Source organism: Sceloporus occidentalis, unplaced genomic scaffold (assembly GCF_023333645.1).
Source record: "Sceloporus occidentalis isolate IW3139 unplaced genomic scaffold, rSceOcc1.0.p SCAF_4, whole genome shotgun sequence".
Taxonomy (NCBI): Eukaryota; Metazoa; Chordata; class Lepidosauria; order Squamata; family Phrynosomatidae; genus Sceloporus; species Sceloporus occidentalis.
The window spans coordinates 11902520-11919324 of NW_028316984.1; the positions used below are offsets into that span (position 1 = coordinate 11902520).

The 16805-nt window shown below is 41.6% G+C and overlaps 1 protein-coding gene across 1 annotated transcript in view; it reads right to left on the bottom strand.

Moving 5' to 3' along the window:
- Positions 1 to 8645, bottom strand: part of LOC149313510 (neuroendocrine convertase 2-like) — a 142940-nt gene extending 134295 nt beyond the window's left edge. The window contains exon 1 of the mRNA XM_089519225.1: positions 8391 to 8645. Within this exon, the coding sequence (XP_089375351.1) occupies positions 8391 to 8576 (186 nt within the window). The 5' untranslated portion in view covers positions 8577 to 8645. The remainder of the gene's footprint in view (positions 1 to 8390) is intronic.
- Positions 8646 to 16805: the final 8160 nt, after the last annotated feature.

The window sequence follows — 16805 nt, forward strand, 5'->3', positions numbered from 1 at the left end:
GAAACATGAATTTCACAGGATGGAGAGCAGTAAACCGTTTTGCTGACTAAATGGGGCATATGTACCATTAGGATGTGTTGCCATTCTGCACATATACATGAAAGTGATTTTTTTCACAAGTATGAAACTAGGAAAGTCCAGACTTTGAGACAATTCTTATGAATACAATATCCAAAGTAATGGATTCATTTATTTAAATGTATTTAAATGCACACAACCTAGCAATCCCCAAAGGACTAGGTTAGGTAAGAGATTTACAAGGGCATGTAATATCCCATTAAAGCAAAACAAAATTAGTGCAGTCTAAAATGCATTTTGATTACACGCAATTTATTACTTTGACCTTGCTTTTCTGTCCATGGATTTAAAAAGCCGCTGCAAGTATGAAAAGAATAAAGCATGAATAATCATAATCATAAAAAAGGAATAATCTGAAACAGCAAGAGGTAAATAGCAGCCAACTATTCACCATCACACTTGAACTTTTGCAGAGTCTGGGAAAGTTACTTTTTTGGTTGATTCAAGCCATTGGACTACTCTGATATGATCCATGCACAAATTCAAATCCTAGTGATCTGCATGATTTAAAGCAAAACCATTCAATGTGATGGTAGAGTCATTCATCAGTGCATATTGAAATAGTGGAAATAAAATTCCTTTTTATCATTCCTGAGTTTGAGGTGGCTAAAGTGTGTTAAAGCAGTGCTTTATCTCGTGAAGGCATCTCTCAAATATCAAAGGACAGCTGGACAAGCCACACCAGGAAACCCTAAAAGAGAGCTGGAGTTCAGAACCTATGACCCTTTACATGTCGGCCTTCATCATTCCAGGTCTACATAGCCAGCGATAATGAGAATGTTAATCCAACAACCTTGGATAACCATAGATTCCTCAATCCTCCTGAATAAAGCCGATACATGCTTTACGCTTTGCTTCAACATAAAATTAAAACAAACAAACAAACAAACAAACCACAGATTTCCATGCAATGAAAAGTATTCATAATCTATAGTTCTCATAAAATATACAGATGTAACATGTCCATAAATTAAAAAGCCATGGGGGGGGGTCAATGTTGTGGGGGGAAGGAAGAATGAAATTTTAGCACTCTTTACACATTGAAAGTTACTTTGGGCCTGTACATACCGTCATAAAGCATCATGCTCCCAGTGATACTAGTGTTAGGGAGTGCACACCAACTGCATGCTCCCTAACCCTAGTACATGGTGGTGAAGGACTAATGACAGCATCTCGTGTACATGGGCACCGCCATTTTGATGTAACGGATGCATAGCGTCCGCACTTCACGGCGCATCTTTTACATCATGAGTGCACCATTGGTTCTTTTTACTCTGGATGGATGCCGCATGGTCTGGCGGCTGCGGCATCCCTCTGGAAGGGAATAGGCTGCCAGCAGGCCACCCTTTTGGAGTGGTCTGTCCCGTGCCTTTGTTTGTTGCAGTAGTAATAATAATAATAATAATAATAATAATAATAATAATTTGTATTCCACTTTTTCACAAAGGAATCAAAGCAGATTCCAACAGTATAATTAAAACATCAAACAATTATAAATTACAATTTAAAAACCCACAAACCCAAACCCTCCCCCCAATCATAAAAACAGCAATCAATCCCTAAAAAAAGATTAAACATCCAAAAAATTTAAACTGTCCAATATGAATACACTAAAATTTCAGGCAGATTAGTGCTAGAAATTAGTCTTCCTCTAAAGGGGGCGGGGGGGGGGGGGGAACTGGGGCGATGGTATCAATAAATTTTGATATCAGTATCAATAGAGGGGGAGGCACGTCTAATGGATCTAATGGATCTAACCTAGTCTGGAAAGGCCTGCCGGAAGAGATCCATTTTTAAAGTCTTCCAAGGTGGTAATATGGCGGATCTCGTCCAGCAGGTCGTTTCAGAGCCTGGGAGCGGCTCTGTAAATAGGTGAACCCCTTGTTTTGAACTTTTTATTCAGCATTTTCTGTGAGGAAACATCATTTGAAAAAAAACTGGGGGGAGGAATCCCAAATTTTCTGGTTTTGGGGACAGGTTTCACCGTGCTAGTGAAATATATGAACTTTACAACACTGTCTGCTCAAGACTTACTCCATATGAAATAGCTTCCCTCATAATTGTGCTTCGTAACAATAGGCAGAAATGGGTCTAAATACAATGAACCAGCATAGTGTAGTGGTTTGAGCATTGTTGGACTATGACTCTGGAGAGAAGGGTTAAATTCCCTGCTTGGCCATGGAAACCCAGTGGGTCCCAGCCTCAGAAAACCCTGTGATAAGCTTCTCGTAAGTTGTAAAGGACTTGAAGACACACAACAACAGCAACAACAACAACAATTGTTAGTCCCAATTGGGGAAGACCCACTTGTCCAAAGGTAAATGAACACTTATGTAAATTCCAGTACTTCAGTGAGTTTACTGTACTTGGGACTAGCCATTAAATTTAACTCATAAAGAACACTTTATTTTCTTCGATTTCCCTTAGAATTTGAAATATGACCTTCTAAAATGAATGCTCTTCAGTACTCTTAAAGTATCTTGCATAACAGCTCTGTTCTCGACTTCTGGAAGCAACCATTGCTTTCTGTAGGAACACTGCAAAGGTATCACTGAAGATTTTTTTTAAAAATTGGCCAGTTCACTTCTTCCTTTTTAATTATCTAAATTTCATCATCTGAAAGGAAAGGCTTCACAATGGAGGGAACCAAGCTGTGAGATCCTGCAAAATCTGCACTGCATCGGCATTATTTAATTTACAACCTTGTTTACTCAGAAGTGACCTATGTACATGATACATGTTAGTTGTTGTGGTTTGTTGTTTTTTGTTTAGAAAGAGTTTGTCATTGCCTTCTTCTTAGGCTGAGAGAGGAAATGACTCCCAAGATCACCCAGGTTGGGTTTCCATGACTGAATGTCGAATTGAACTCTGGTCTCCCAGAGTCCTACTCCAATACTCAAACCACTGGCTCATGTTTACTCAGAAGTAAATATTGACATGTTCAACAAGTATACAGCACTGGTTCATGTTTACTCCAAAGTAAATATTGACGTGCTCAACAAGTATGTTTAGGATTGCAACCTCATTAATAATTGATTTGGAATCATTAGGATGAATGAGAGCCAGTGCATCATTGTGGTTTGGGGACTGGACTAGGACTCCGGAGTTCAAATCGCTGTTTAGCCATGGAAACCCACACAACATTCAAAGTTTGTATCAGTAGCACAAAGGGATCTTGTAGCACCTTTGAGACTAAGTGAAAGAAATAAGTTTGTGGCATAAGCTTTCATAGACTCAGTCTACTTCATCATATGAATGGCATGGTGTCATATAGTGATGTTAGACAGATGTTCTGAATGTTGTGTGGGATTCACTCTTCATAGAGTAGGCCTCTATCTGTAAGTGACAGATACTAGCCATGACTAACCTAAGTCACGTTGTTTTCTCATAGTCTCCTCTAAGAATGATTTCTCTCAGCATTATGGAATAGAGGGCCTTCTCAGTGGTTGTTTCTTGACTCTGGAGCTACCTTTCTTGAGAAGCAAGCATATCCCTCTCCTTGCTATGCTTCCAATGGTAGGCCTAGGCTTTTCCATTCTTTGGAAGATTATTGTTCTTTTCTGTTAAAGGAAAGGCTTTTAATACAGTGCTCTACTGTTTGTTTTTTAAAACTGTTTTTCACTTTCTCCCTAAAACAGATTTTAAATTGTTTCTAATGGATGTTTTTGATAATTTAGTTACATTTTAGTGATCATCTTTTGTGCATGTTTTATTTATTATTATTTTTCAGTTGTAAGCCATCTAGATCCTCATTTCTGAGGAGGTGAGATATAAATAAAGTGAATGGATGAATGCATATGTCTGCATCGGTCTCATATGTTTTTCTTCTCACTTTTTTTTCTCTGTAGTACTTAATTCCTTTTAGATAGTTCAGATTATGACCTTCCTTTTAAAAAAAATGTGCAAGGTTTCATCACCTGAATCTATGAGACGATCTACTCCAAAATCATATCAAGACAATAACACACAAATAAAGGGATAAATATGTCATTCATTACTTAAGTATTCTTCTGTGAACTTACTTATTCTGAGGGGATAAAGTATGCTCAAGAGATAGTAGTGGTTTGAATGTTGGATTATGGCTCTGGAGACCAGGGTTTGAATCCCTGCTCAGTTGTGGAAAACTTCTGGTGACTGTGGACAAGTCTCACTCTCTGAACCTCAGAGAAAAACAAAGACAAACCTCCTCTGAACAAATCTTGCCAAGAAAACCCCCATCCTAGGGCCACTATAAGCCACAAATAACTTGAAGGCACACAGCAACTACAAAAGTTTGCCCATAGTAGCACTTGAGTTTCATAGAGGAAGACGTCACCCTAAAGCCCATGAAAAAAACCACCAAAATTATCATGGTGGTGAAAATACTAGCAGAAATGTCTTATCTCATATATTAAATCTGAAAAGTTTCATGGGGTGGGGATATTTCAGAATGTTTTCAGCCGAGATAAAATGATACTGACTTCAGCATGTTAGAAACAAACAAAAGCTCTATTATTTCCAGATACAACTTGGTGCCAGAAGCTATGAAACAGAGATCCACAGATACCTCCATTTTTAATTCCGAACAAACATTAGTATGACAGAATCCAAATAAAATCGGCAAATTACTGAGCAAGCATGGCATTCCCTGAAGTTAAACATTAACTGAGATGTAGACAATATCATTTCTTTTTTCCAAGGGAGCTTAAAAAAACATTATTACAGAATCTCTCACATACATATTGTCCGCTAACTCCCACTAAAATCAATACGATGTGTAGTGAAAAAGAAAATTGATAAATCACAGGCAAATTTTCTTTCAACTGGTCCATTTTCTCCCCGAAATGTTCCCCAATTTCTTGGACCACTCCAGAAAAGCAAAGACAGTTTAACAACATAAATCCATAAAGTCTGGGATTCTTTCCCTACCCCATATTAAAGTGACTTTTGGAGAACCATGCAGAGACATGTTTCTTGGGAGGAACTATAGGAAACAGCTCTGAGAAAGCATCTGGGCTACTTGCTGCTCATAGAAAGGAGAAACCAAAGACTTCCTGCTGACTTTAATCTCATGCAGAGCTCAGGGAATAGTGGGGAAGGAAGATACATCTTGTAAATAATGCATAGTGGGCTTTTAAAATCCTTTCTTTAAATAGAACATACAGGGCTGGGAAAAGGAAGAGGCAGGATTGCTTGGAGACCCCTGAGCCTCTTCTACAGAAATGGCAAGATAGCAATCCTGCAATTCTCTGGTTACCTACAGGAGGGTAAGCACATTGCTATCAATGGGACTTATGCACAAGTAATATGTTGCATTTGTGGACATCACCATGGTCTCTTTAGATCTCCAGGTGATTTTAAAAAACCAACACAATCTTTTACATGTCTACTTATAAGTAATTTCCATTGAGTTCAGTGGGGCATGCAAGTGCAGAAGGGCAGTCTAAATCTCAGATAGAAACAAACTAATCTCATGGTCCAAGTATTCTTGGCAAAAAGGAAATGATGCTCAGACAAGCTATGGCTAAGCACAATAGAAGGAAATTAACTCCTACTTCCAGCTTCTTGTAGCAAAGTATGTGGAATGAGAATAGGGTTCAGTTCAGGTTACATCCTTGGGATTTTGCGCAAGGGTATAACCTCATGAAACTGGACAAACAGGAGGAGGAGGGGGAGCATCTCTCAAAATGCTCAGAAGATGGGTACTTCTAGCTTCTCCCTAGTGTTAGTTTCACAGCTTTTCTCAATTTCCTGTCCATTTTAGATGGAGTGAGGTGAACCAATGGTGGGTGAAGGAACTAACAAGTAGGTTGTACAAGAAACCAGTTTCCTGAATTCAGAGATGAAGAAAAAAAAAGAGGGGGGGAGATAAAGATATGTCAGTCATCCAAAGAATTGTATGCCCCCCCCCCCAAAAAAAGCTCTGCATTAAAAATGACTTTTTTCTTGCATCCTTTCCTCCAAATCCCTTGGAATATGATCACGTCACTATCTCATTAAAAGAGTATTTTTCATCAGTGCCAATTGGCACAGTTATCTATGAGATGAAAAAGGGATTAAGCCAGAATGGCCATTTGTTTTGGCTTCATTTTTCTAACAACCCCTCTCTCAAACTGTAACAATACTGGTCCACAAGCCCAAGGTTAGGGCACACTTAAGAGTCTCCTGTGGTGCAATTGGCTTTTAACAACCTCTTGTACTCAACACACATACACACACCGGGGAGCGAAAACACAATGAACATGATAGGGAAACACCCACTGATAGCAATGCATGCTGGATCAGGCCCTTCTTGCATAATTGCTGGCAAAGAAATGGAAAGAGCAGCAAGGATGATGAGACTGTCTCATTCAAGGTACATATCTGAAGAGAGCTTGCACTGTTTTTCTAAGAACTTCACAGGAGCTGCGCCATTCTGAAGCATTTCATAACGCTAAATAATTCTGTTAGAAGTTAGATGAGATCAATCCAATGTGCAATTACTCCAGAGTCAGCCAATTGTATGTATGTGTGTGAGAGAGAGAGGGGGGGGGGGGAGGGAGAAAGAGACAGCACTTACTAGTTTTGTTTTAACTTCAAAGGGACCTGAAAGATGATCTAAAATCACCATCTAGTGATTACTAACTAGTGACACTCATCCATACAGCATGCGCCTTGTCTCATCGTAAAATCTCCTTCTACTCTCTATATAACCATCAAGTCAGTACTAGGTGTTCCTCCTTAACATTATATGTTGTTAAATTTATATTTGAATGCCAGGTACAATCTCCTTTTGTCCGGGTCTTCTTTATAAACAGATTCTAAAAAGGCTTGCACAACTCCAGAATGAGGAACCTGAAGGGAGTCCCTGAGAAAATATCTCATCCTGATCACCAAATAAACAAACACTGCCTCCTGAGAACACTTCAGCGGGGGAGACTAAATTGGAGGGTATTTATATTTTGTCAGAAATCAATGGATCCCAAACTGACCACCTGGAGGTGGTCAGCTTGCAATTATCTAAGCCCTAGAGAGTCCTGTTCTGCTTGGAATGGGGGATGTTTCCACATTAACTCAATGTGTGGAGAGATCTTGTAGCACCTTTGAGACTGACTGAAATAAAGAAATTGGCAGTGTGAGCTTTCCTAGACTTCAGTCTACTTCCTCAGATGCACTTGAAGAAGTAGACTGAGGTCTCCGAAAGCTCATGCTACCAATTTCTTTCTTTCACTTAGTCTCAAAGGTGCTACAAGATCTCTCCACGTACTGATTCTAAAGACTAACACGGCTATGTCTTTGAACTCTACCATATTAATTCGGTTAAACAAGTTTCTTTAGAAACTAAAGAAAAGAAAGAAACGGCTGTGTCTCCATATTTCTCCTAACTTGGTGGACACCTCAGCCATGGGAGCTTCAATGGATGCCTAGGCTGGCTCATGTTAATTGTGATAGCCTAAAGGCACTGGATCTCATCTGATCTTGGAAAGCTAAGCAGGGTCAGCTCTGGTTAGTACTTGGATGGAAGACTGCCAACAAATACCAGGTGCTGTGGGCTACATTTTAGAGGAAGGGATTGGCAAAGACAACAAAATCACAGAGTTAGAAGGGACTTCAAGGGCCACCTCCGAGTAGTCCTTGACTACAAAACTCCTCAAAACTTCATGGGGGGACCATAAGTCGACAGAGAATTCAAGGGCCCCCTCAGAGTAGTCTTTGACAACAAAAACCCTCAGAAATTCATGGGGGGACCATAAGTCGACAGAGAATTCAAGGGTCCCCTCAGAGTAGTCTTTGACTACAAAACCCCTCAGAAATTCATGGGGGGACCATAAGTCGACAGAGAATTCAAGTGCTCCCTCAGAGTGGTCCTTGACTACAAGACCCCTCAGAAATTCATGGGGTGACCATAAGTCAAGAGAGATTTCAAGGGCCACCTCAGAGTAGTCCTTGACTACAAAAACTCTCAAAAATTCATAGGGTGACCATAAGTCAAGAGAGACTTCAAGGGCTCCCTCAGAGTAGCCCTTGACTACAAAAACTCTCAGAAATACATGGGGGAACCCTAAGTCAACATCTGACTTGAAGGCACATAAACACACACGCACACATGCTCCAAGCACACACAGGTGTATCCAGCCACCATCCAAAAGACTGTGGTAAATTTATAATATATATCTAGGTGAGACTTATGATTCAGGAGCAATCCTCCTCCTGCTACAAGAGTTTGAAACAACTCTTGCCTAAAGCCCTTCCCCTGCCATGCACTGCCTGCCCAGCTCTCTCCAACTTGGCAAGGTGTGCTACTGGATGTTGTGTTTGGTTTGTTGTTGTGTTTTGGGGAAAGAGGAGCTTACCTTCCTGACCCCATGGAAGCCATAGGCGTCTGCCACTTGCTGGGCTTGGGCTTCTCCTGCCCCTCGGTGCAACTCCACCAAGAAATGGTTGGTGTAGGGGGCTCTTTGGGAGGCTGAGGCCAAACGGAGGAGCCCCACCAAGAAGAGGCCAGCGGTCTTCCAGGGAGGAGCAGGGGCTGCCTTCATGGCTCTTTCGGACAAGGGACCCCAGCCAAGGGAGTGAGTAGAAGAAGAAGAAGGATGATGATGATGATGATGATGATGATGATGATGATGATGATGATGCCAAAGGGAACCAGGGTTCTGGGGCTGGAGGCTGTCAGGTCAAGCGGTGCTGCTCTGGCTCAGCATCCCTCTCTGTGTGTCTGTGTGTGTTTGTGGGTCTGTGTGAGGCGTGAGTCTTGCCAGCTCTGCATTTCTCAGCTCCTCCTCATCGTCGTCGCCTGGAAAAAGCCCTTCCTCGGGGGGCTGCGGGGCTGCCAATGGCTGGGCTGGGCTGGGCTTGGAGGGCCTCCCTCCTCTCAGGGGCCGGGCGGGGCTGGATTCAGCACCCTGGACAGCGCCTGCCTGCCTCCCTCCTTCCCCCGCCCAGCCAGGGAAGGAGGACAGCTCCCCCCAGCAGTGTTTGGAAGAGAGGAGTCCCTGCTGGGAGGCAGCCTGGAATTCCTCCAGGGTCTGCCTGGGACGCCTCCTGCTGCGCTCCAGGGCACCAGCCCAACCCTCCCTTGCACCTGGAAGGGCTTTCCGCTCTACTCACACCCATCCTCTCTTCCCCCTCCCCTCCCCTCCCTTCCTCTTCCTCCTCCCCTTCTTCTTCATCTTCCTCTCCTTTTTTCTCCTCCTCCTCCTCTTCGTCTCTTCTTCTTCTTCTTCCTTTTCTTGCTCCTCCTCCCCTTCTTCACTGCCTCCTCCTTCACCTCTTTTTCTCTTTCTTCTTCCTCTTTTTCCTTTTCCACCACATCCTCCTCCTGCTGCTCCTCTTCCTCTTCTTTTTTCTTCTTCCTTCTCTTCCTGTTCTTCCTCTTCTACTACTGTTTCTTCCTCCTCCTTCTCTACTTCTTATTCTTCCTCCTCCACTACCTCCTCTTCTTCTTCCTCTTCTTTTCCTTTTCCTTTTTCTTCTTCTTCCTCCTTTCCCTTTTCCATCACCTCCTCCTGCTGCTGCTCCACTTCCTCTTCTCCTTTTTTCTTCTTCCTTCTCTTCCTGTTCTTCCTCTTCTACTTTTTCTTCCTCCTCCTTCTCTACCTCTTTCCCTTCCTCCTCCACTACCTCCTCTTCTTCTTCCTCTTCTTCTCCTTTTCCTTCTTCTTCTTCTTCCTAATAATAATAATAATAATAAATATTTATTTATATCCCGCCTTTCCCTTTTGATGATCTATAGTCCAATATAACATTTAAAACTCCTGCTCTTCTTCTCCTTCCTCCTCCTCCTTCACTACTTCCTCCTCATCTTCTTATCTTTCTTCTCCTCTCTCCTCTTCCCCTCCTCTTCTTCTTCTTTTTCTTCCTTCTCCTCATCTTCTTCCTTTCCCTCTTCCACCTCTTCTTCTTCCTCTCCCTCTTCTTCCTCTTCCTCCCCTCTTCTCCTTCTTCTTCTCCTTTTTCCTCCTTTTCCACGTCTTCCACCTCTTCTTCTTCTCCCTCTTCTTCTCTTCCTCCCTCGCCTCCTCAGAGAAAGGAACCAATTTCAATGTTTTTAAAAAAGAGGCATCCTGAACCATGACAGGAGCAGGGAGCTCTGACAGGTGCAGTACATGGGAATGGTTTGAAGGGGTGACTTCCTTCCCTCCATTTGTCAGCTGAAAGGATGGGATTTTAGACACCTTGAAACAGATTCATCACCTTGAAAGGATTCAAATTTCTGGTTGCTTTGCCCTTCAGGTGAAATTTGCAATGTAAATAATGGAGAAACAGTCGCCATCCCAGATCCTAATGCAAAGTGGGCGTTGGGACCAGAGTTTACTCTCATAACTACCTTCAGTTCGGAGCAACATTATTTATCACTTTTGGAACATACAGAGCAACTTGCTGTTTTAAATCTGACCCACTAATTCCCAGATAAATTTAGACATTATCTTAGATCTGACCAGGTGTACAGAGGCCTAGAAGAGGGCTTGTCTCATTCAGGTGATTAACTGGTGTGTGGGGAGGGCTGCTTCCCTCTTGTAACAGAATGTGGTCTGGAGCAGTTAGACTAGTGAGATGGAAGATGGAGTACCGGCCAGATGGCCTTTCCTGACAAGCAGACAGGCCTGAAACCACATGGGATACTCCTGTCTCTAGCATCACTTTTCACATTTTAGAGATGACAGCTGAGGCATGGCTCACCCATCTCAGGGCATGCTTTACTGTTAGATGAAGTGAGGAAGCTTTCTTGGATATTGCTGGAGAGTTTGGAGTAGCAGCGGCCTTCCATGGCCTCCTAGCCTCCTAGGGTTGAAGGACAGAACTTTACTGCCCTCGTGGGTCATGGAGGACACTCTTCAATCACCAATATGGAACTAAGATTCAATTGCCAGTCTACTTCTTTTCCCCATTGGCTCATAGCTGAAGCAGGGAGAGCACCTCAAACCATCCTTCTTTTTGGTCCAGGTGCTGCCTCTGCATTTGGTATGCAGAATGGAAGGGGTTAACTAGTCTCTCACGTCATGTGGCAAAGTGTCTTGGGAGTTTATCACATGAAGGAGATTGACAGTTTCTCCTGTGAATATCCCAGAAAAATTGTGTAATTATGCAAAATGATTTCACACGACATTGTACAAAACCCACCATTAAAATGGTTACAAAGAAGCATTAATGTGCATCTTTTTACGTTTGGGATTTCAGCAACAATGTATTTCCAATATCACTTTATTTGCGCAATTGTATGTGATAATCATTTGCGCAATTACTTGCCATTTCCGCTTTATTTGCAGGATGCTTTAAATGCACTTTAATCTCTCTTTAATGCCAAAATTAGCCCCAGTGTACTAAACTCCTTGGGCTGATGCTACAGGTGGAATACTATGTTTAGCCAAACAGGTTTATAATTAATCCTTATAGGGAGAAGGGGCACAGAACTTTTACAAAACAACAAGAACAAACAACCTACCTTCCTTCTTTCACTACAGAGATGAAAAGAGATCAGTTTCCCCATTCAGTGAACTATGTTAATATTTGAGCCATATGGGCAAGTGAACATGAACAAGTGAACCCATTTCCTTTATATGGGTTATTTCCAGTGTTGAGGTGAGTTCAGGCTTCAAGTATATATGTACTTCCTTTCTTTTATACCTCCCAGCCAGCCAAGAAGTTACAATTTCCAGGAGAACAAAAATAAAATTAAAGCTCATAGATGCAAGCAGATGATTGTCAGAAAATATGCTGTCTAAACCTGTTTAAAAATTGTGAAGGCATACATTTAAAAGGAGTGATAAAATGTAAATAGTAAAGGAATGGTAATGGCACATGTGATAAAGAGTACACAAACAGAAATGGCAGTTCAAATGAAAACAAGATTGGGTAATTCCCATTTCATTTACTGAGTCATTCTTGGGGGACTGAATTAAAGTTGCAAAATGTTCATTCCTCATTAAATAATGTTGACTTGGTTGTGCGTTAGACATACCCAGTTGAATTTCAGAATCATGGACAAAGCCATTCAAAATGATTATTCATTCATCAATCATATTAACAAAACATTACCACTATGCTCACCTTTAGTAGAAAAAAGGGGTGCAAAATTATAAAGGTAATAAGGACCAACTGACTTGCACAGCTTTAGACTTTATCCCCCCCCTTTTTTTTTTCTTCCAGTGAAATCCATCATAACTGACTTTTGCTAGAGAACCTCCCAGTTTGAGAATAGAAGGAAATTTCTTAAAGATTTCAGGTCCTCCAATTATTTTTCATGAGTGTCTGTATAAGTTAGATAACAGGATAGAAATCTTTGAGATTTGTTAATGTTTTAATTAAAGTGTAATACTCAAGGGTAATTGAGAAAATATTCTAATTCTGGGGTCTTTGGGGTGTATCGAAAGAGAATATCACTCTGTGGGGTAAATGAGTTATAAAATATGCAGTTGGTTAACTAAGAAATTATTGCATCCAGAGATATAGGTAATTCCAATGAGGGTATGCATGCCCCAAGAAGCTTGATTTGAAAATATGTAACTTATATGTTGATTGCTCATTAAATAATGTCTGACAACAAATGTGGAAAACAGGACAATGATCAACAGATTGGAAATGATCAATATACATTCCCATCCACAAAAAAGGGGACACAAAAGACTACAGTAAGTACAGGACCATTGCAATGATCCCTTATGCAAGCAAAGTGATACTCAAAATTCTCTAGCAAAGACTCCTACCATATATGGAGTGAGAAATCGCAGAAGTGCAAGCAGGGTTCAGGAAAGGAAGAGACACTAGGGACCACATTGCAAGCATACCATGGATAATGGAGTGCACAGGGAATTTCAGAAGAAAATCAGCATATGCTTTATAGCCATTTTCAAAGGCAGACTGGTTTAGGGCATGTTACAGTAATTCAAAGGGGATATACTCAAGGCATGTGTCACTGTGGCCAGGTGTGACATATCAAGGAAAACGTACAGTTGGCACACAAACTTAAATAAGGAAAAACACTCCTGGCCAGTGCCAAGACCTGGCCCTCATAGCACAATCCAGCAAAAGTAGCCATGATTAAGGTTGCAATTGTTTGTGACAGTTTCTAGGAGAAAGTCCCATGGCTACGTAAACATGTGTAAGAGTAGTCAGTATATCCCACTGTTCATTTGGAATCCACTCATGTACCAAATACAAGTAAGAATGCATCAAACTGCAGTAAAAATCCAATTTAATGGACAACCTTGAAACCAACAGATCTTTTTCTGCAGCACTTTATTTCAGGACAGAACTCTCAACTTTTTCAAAACACAGAATGAATGATAGAGAAACCTAGTCATCTCCTTATTGTTGTCTTGAATTTCTTCATCTATAAAGCATGGTACTTAGTGAGGCAAGAGAGGCTTCTTTGAGATTTTTGCTTCCTTTTTGATGGAAAGTGAGCTCTTTGCAAAAGAGGACACAATGTACTCCCATAAAACCTAACAACATTTTTGAGCAAACCAGCTCAGCTGCTCAGCACTAAACCCCAAAAAACAACCTGGCAGGTTTTCCATAATCCATTTTGAAAATGGACTGCAGACTCTAATCCATGCTGGAAAAGCCAAGTGAAAGCAGCATGGATTAAAGGTAGACTGAGCTACTTAATTTTCCCTGAAACAATCATTGCAGAGACAAAACAAAACAAAACTACAATACAGAGGAGACCACCTCCACTGCTGCCATCACAACAAGTGTAATAAAAGCAGATGAAGATTTGTTCTAGTTATTTGGGGTTTTATTATTTTAAAGCAGGGGAACAACTGCAGAGGCCATTTTTCACACATACACCCAGTAGATTACACCAGTGTGTCTGACCTAACTGGAAATTTCAGCTGATTTTCAGCCAGTTTTTCAGTGTCTTGGGAGTCTTAGATTATGTAGAGAGTTTGGAAGGTTGTGGGGGCAAAACAGCTGCATGTTCCAGTGCTTTGGAGCCATCTGGAGGGATGGGAAAAATATCCTGGAGGGGAGTGAGTCTGGGGGCTTTGAGGAACTTAGAGGGGTCACAAAGTAAGACCCTTTAAACCATATGCAGCCCATGGGCAGCAAATACAAGTGGATAAATAGGTACGTATTACTTTAGTGGAAACGTAACAGCATTCTGTGCAATCATCCTGGCAACATGAACACCAGAGTCACCTTCAGACAACACTGGCTCTTCGGCTTAGTAATGAGATGAGCACTGTCCCCTACAGTCGGTTATGACTAGACACTCACGTCAAGTGGAAACCTTTACCTTTACCTTTATGCATAGATATATTTTCATAGATAGATAACTTATTCTTCTTCCATGATGCACAAAGAATGTGCACACTAGCTAGTTGTTATGCAGACGAGCCACTTGATCCACATTACCCTAGTGTAGAAATGGAAAGAACATTTTAATAAGTGAGATGGGAATAAAAAAAAGTATCAAGTTTCTCAAGCCAAAGCTCCAGCCCTGAGGAGAAGCCCCAGCCCATTTACCAGGCAGTGGGGTGACAGGAGGTCACTATCTTCTTTCTGTGTATTCTAGTTTCCTGCCCAATGGTCAGCATACTTTTTGTGGGCTTTGGGGAAGGCAGCCAGTCAGGTGGTTGGCTGGTTGGTGCTTGGGGAAGGCACTCATCCTTCACCTCGCTATTAACATGAAAAATCCCAGGTTTGTAGATAAACAGAATCATAATTTTACATGTCTGATAATATATTTTCTTTTTCCAGAAGGTAGAACTTGTTCTGCTTTGTTTTTGAACAGCATTAACATGGCATTATTAAAGAAAAGGTTGAAATTTAAATCAGTTTTGCATGACTCACAGCATAGTAAAACTGGATGGGCATTATTCCAAGGAAAACCCGAACTGTCATCAAGAAGCTCTCAGGCATTATTATTTTTTTAGGAGCTCTCTGTGGAAGAGACTTAAATTGCTCAAGCACTTAATACCACTGGCAAGCATGTGAGAAGGTGATTTCTGAAAAGGAGGTAAGAGGAACACAACTATCATTTAATTTTGTGCCTGTGGAAAATGTGTCCAAGCTTTCTGTTGGATGAACATTTTTTCCCCTTGAAGTACCTCGTTGAGATGGGTGATATCATTGCCTTTAAACATTGTGAGAGGGACCGAATTGAAAAATTGAGGTATTTGGGTTTGCTATGATGAGGTGAGACCCATGGGAAGGGCCTGGGGACTATTTTGGATGCTGCCCCCTGCAGTTGCCCACTGTGTTGTGACACATCCAGGACATCCTGGGTTCAGTCCCAGGAATCTGCAGGGGGACTTGGAAAGATCTTCTGAACCCCTGAAGACTCATTATCTGTCAATGTCAAAAGATGAATGAATGCTGGGAAGTATAGTCCAATGGTTCTGGAGGACACCAATTTGAGGCAGGCTGGTTTATAGTATGAGCAGCAGGAAGATTGGTACAGTCATTTTTTAAGGCTATATCTTCCAGAATTCCCCAACCAGCATGGGTATTTTCCAAGTTCTAATGCAGTGTTTAAAGCTGGTTTATCTAGAGCAGATGATGTCAAACTGGAAGGTGAAAAAGAAAGATATATTAAAGCTGACTGACAGGCATTTCTATGTTTATACACAAACAACTTGTAGAACTTTGGGCAGTGACAGAAGAATGAAGTCATTTGCTGCTTCTTCCCCTCATTCTTGTTCTATAGAATGGAGGTTTTGCACTTAGGAAACATTTGGCCACTGAGTTCAACTGCGTGGCTAGAGTGAAAGCCCATTTCAGAAATCCTAAGGCTAACACTGGATCCAGAGCCTCAACTCGGAAAGCTGTCATTCACCTTATTGGGACCAAGGTGTCCTCCAGTTCATGTCCAATGAAGCATAGCAGATCCATACAAGATAAACAGCCCACAATGGTAGCTCAAGCCATGAAATCATCTTCAGGGATGAGGAACATGTGGGCTTTCTGGAATAACTGACTTCAATTCTCATCATCCATCACTATTAGCAATACTAGGGCTAGGGCTGATAATCACTGAGGTCTAAAAACACACAAAAAGATGTTCCTCATCTCTGTACTAGTGCTTTGGGCAGAGGAGCACTGAGGAGGAACGGTTATGGTCTTCACACACCAAACCTAATCAATCAATGGCATCCTTTGGAAGTGGTTCCCATCAAGGGGGTTTCAAGAATCCAGATAAACCTTTGCCAGTGACGCTTTTGCCTGCAGGTATCTGGTTCAAGAGAGGCAATGTAATAGCAGCCAGGAGCTAGATCATTTAAGATTACTGTGAAGGTGACTATGAAAGCTGAAGCCAGCGCAGCAAATCCACTCTTGATTTTCTTGCTGCACCTCTCACAGCTGCTCTGCGTTGAATGGGAGCTCTCCTGCTTCTGAACCTCTGAAAGGAAAGTTTCAAATACTGGAAAATCTCCCTTCAGATGCAGGAGGATCAACAGTAAAAAGTAGACACACATGTACCATGGTAATGGTTTTACTGGCTGCTCCTGGCTGACGCCTGTCTATGCTCCAAAAGTTGTTTTTAGTTATAGTTGAGGGAAGTTTTTTTTTTCATTTTCTCTCTCTCTCTCGCTCTCTTCCCCTTTCTTAGTGTGTGTGTGTATGTACAATATGTATCCACCCATGACTATCCTATCTCCACACTCTGTGATTCTGTTGGTTGACAAAGCCTTACACAGCTCAGGATCTTGATATTTCCCTCTTCCGACATACACTTGTCAGACCATTAAGACCTGCTAAGGGAACCCTCTTGCCCTCTTCTGTGTCCCATTCTTCATGGGGAGGGAACAGGAGGCAGAGAC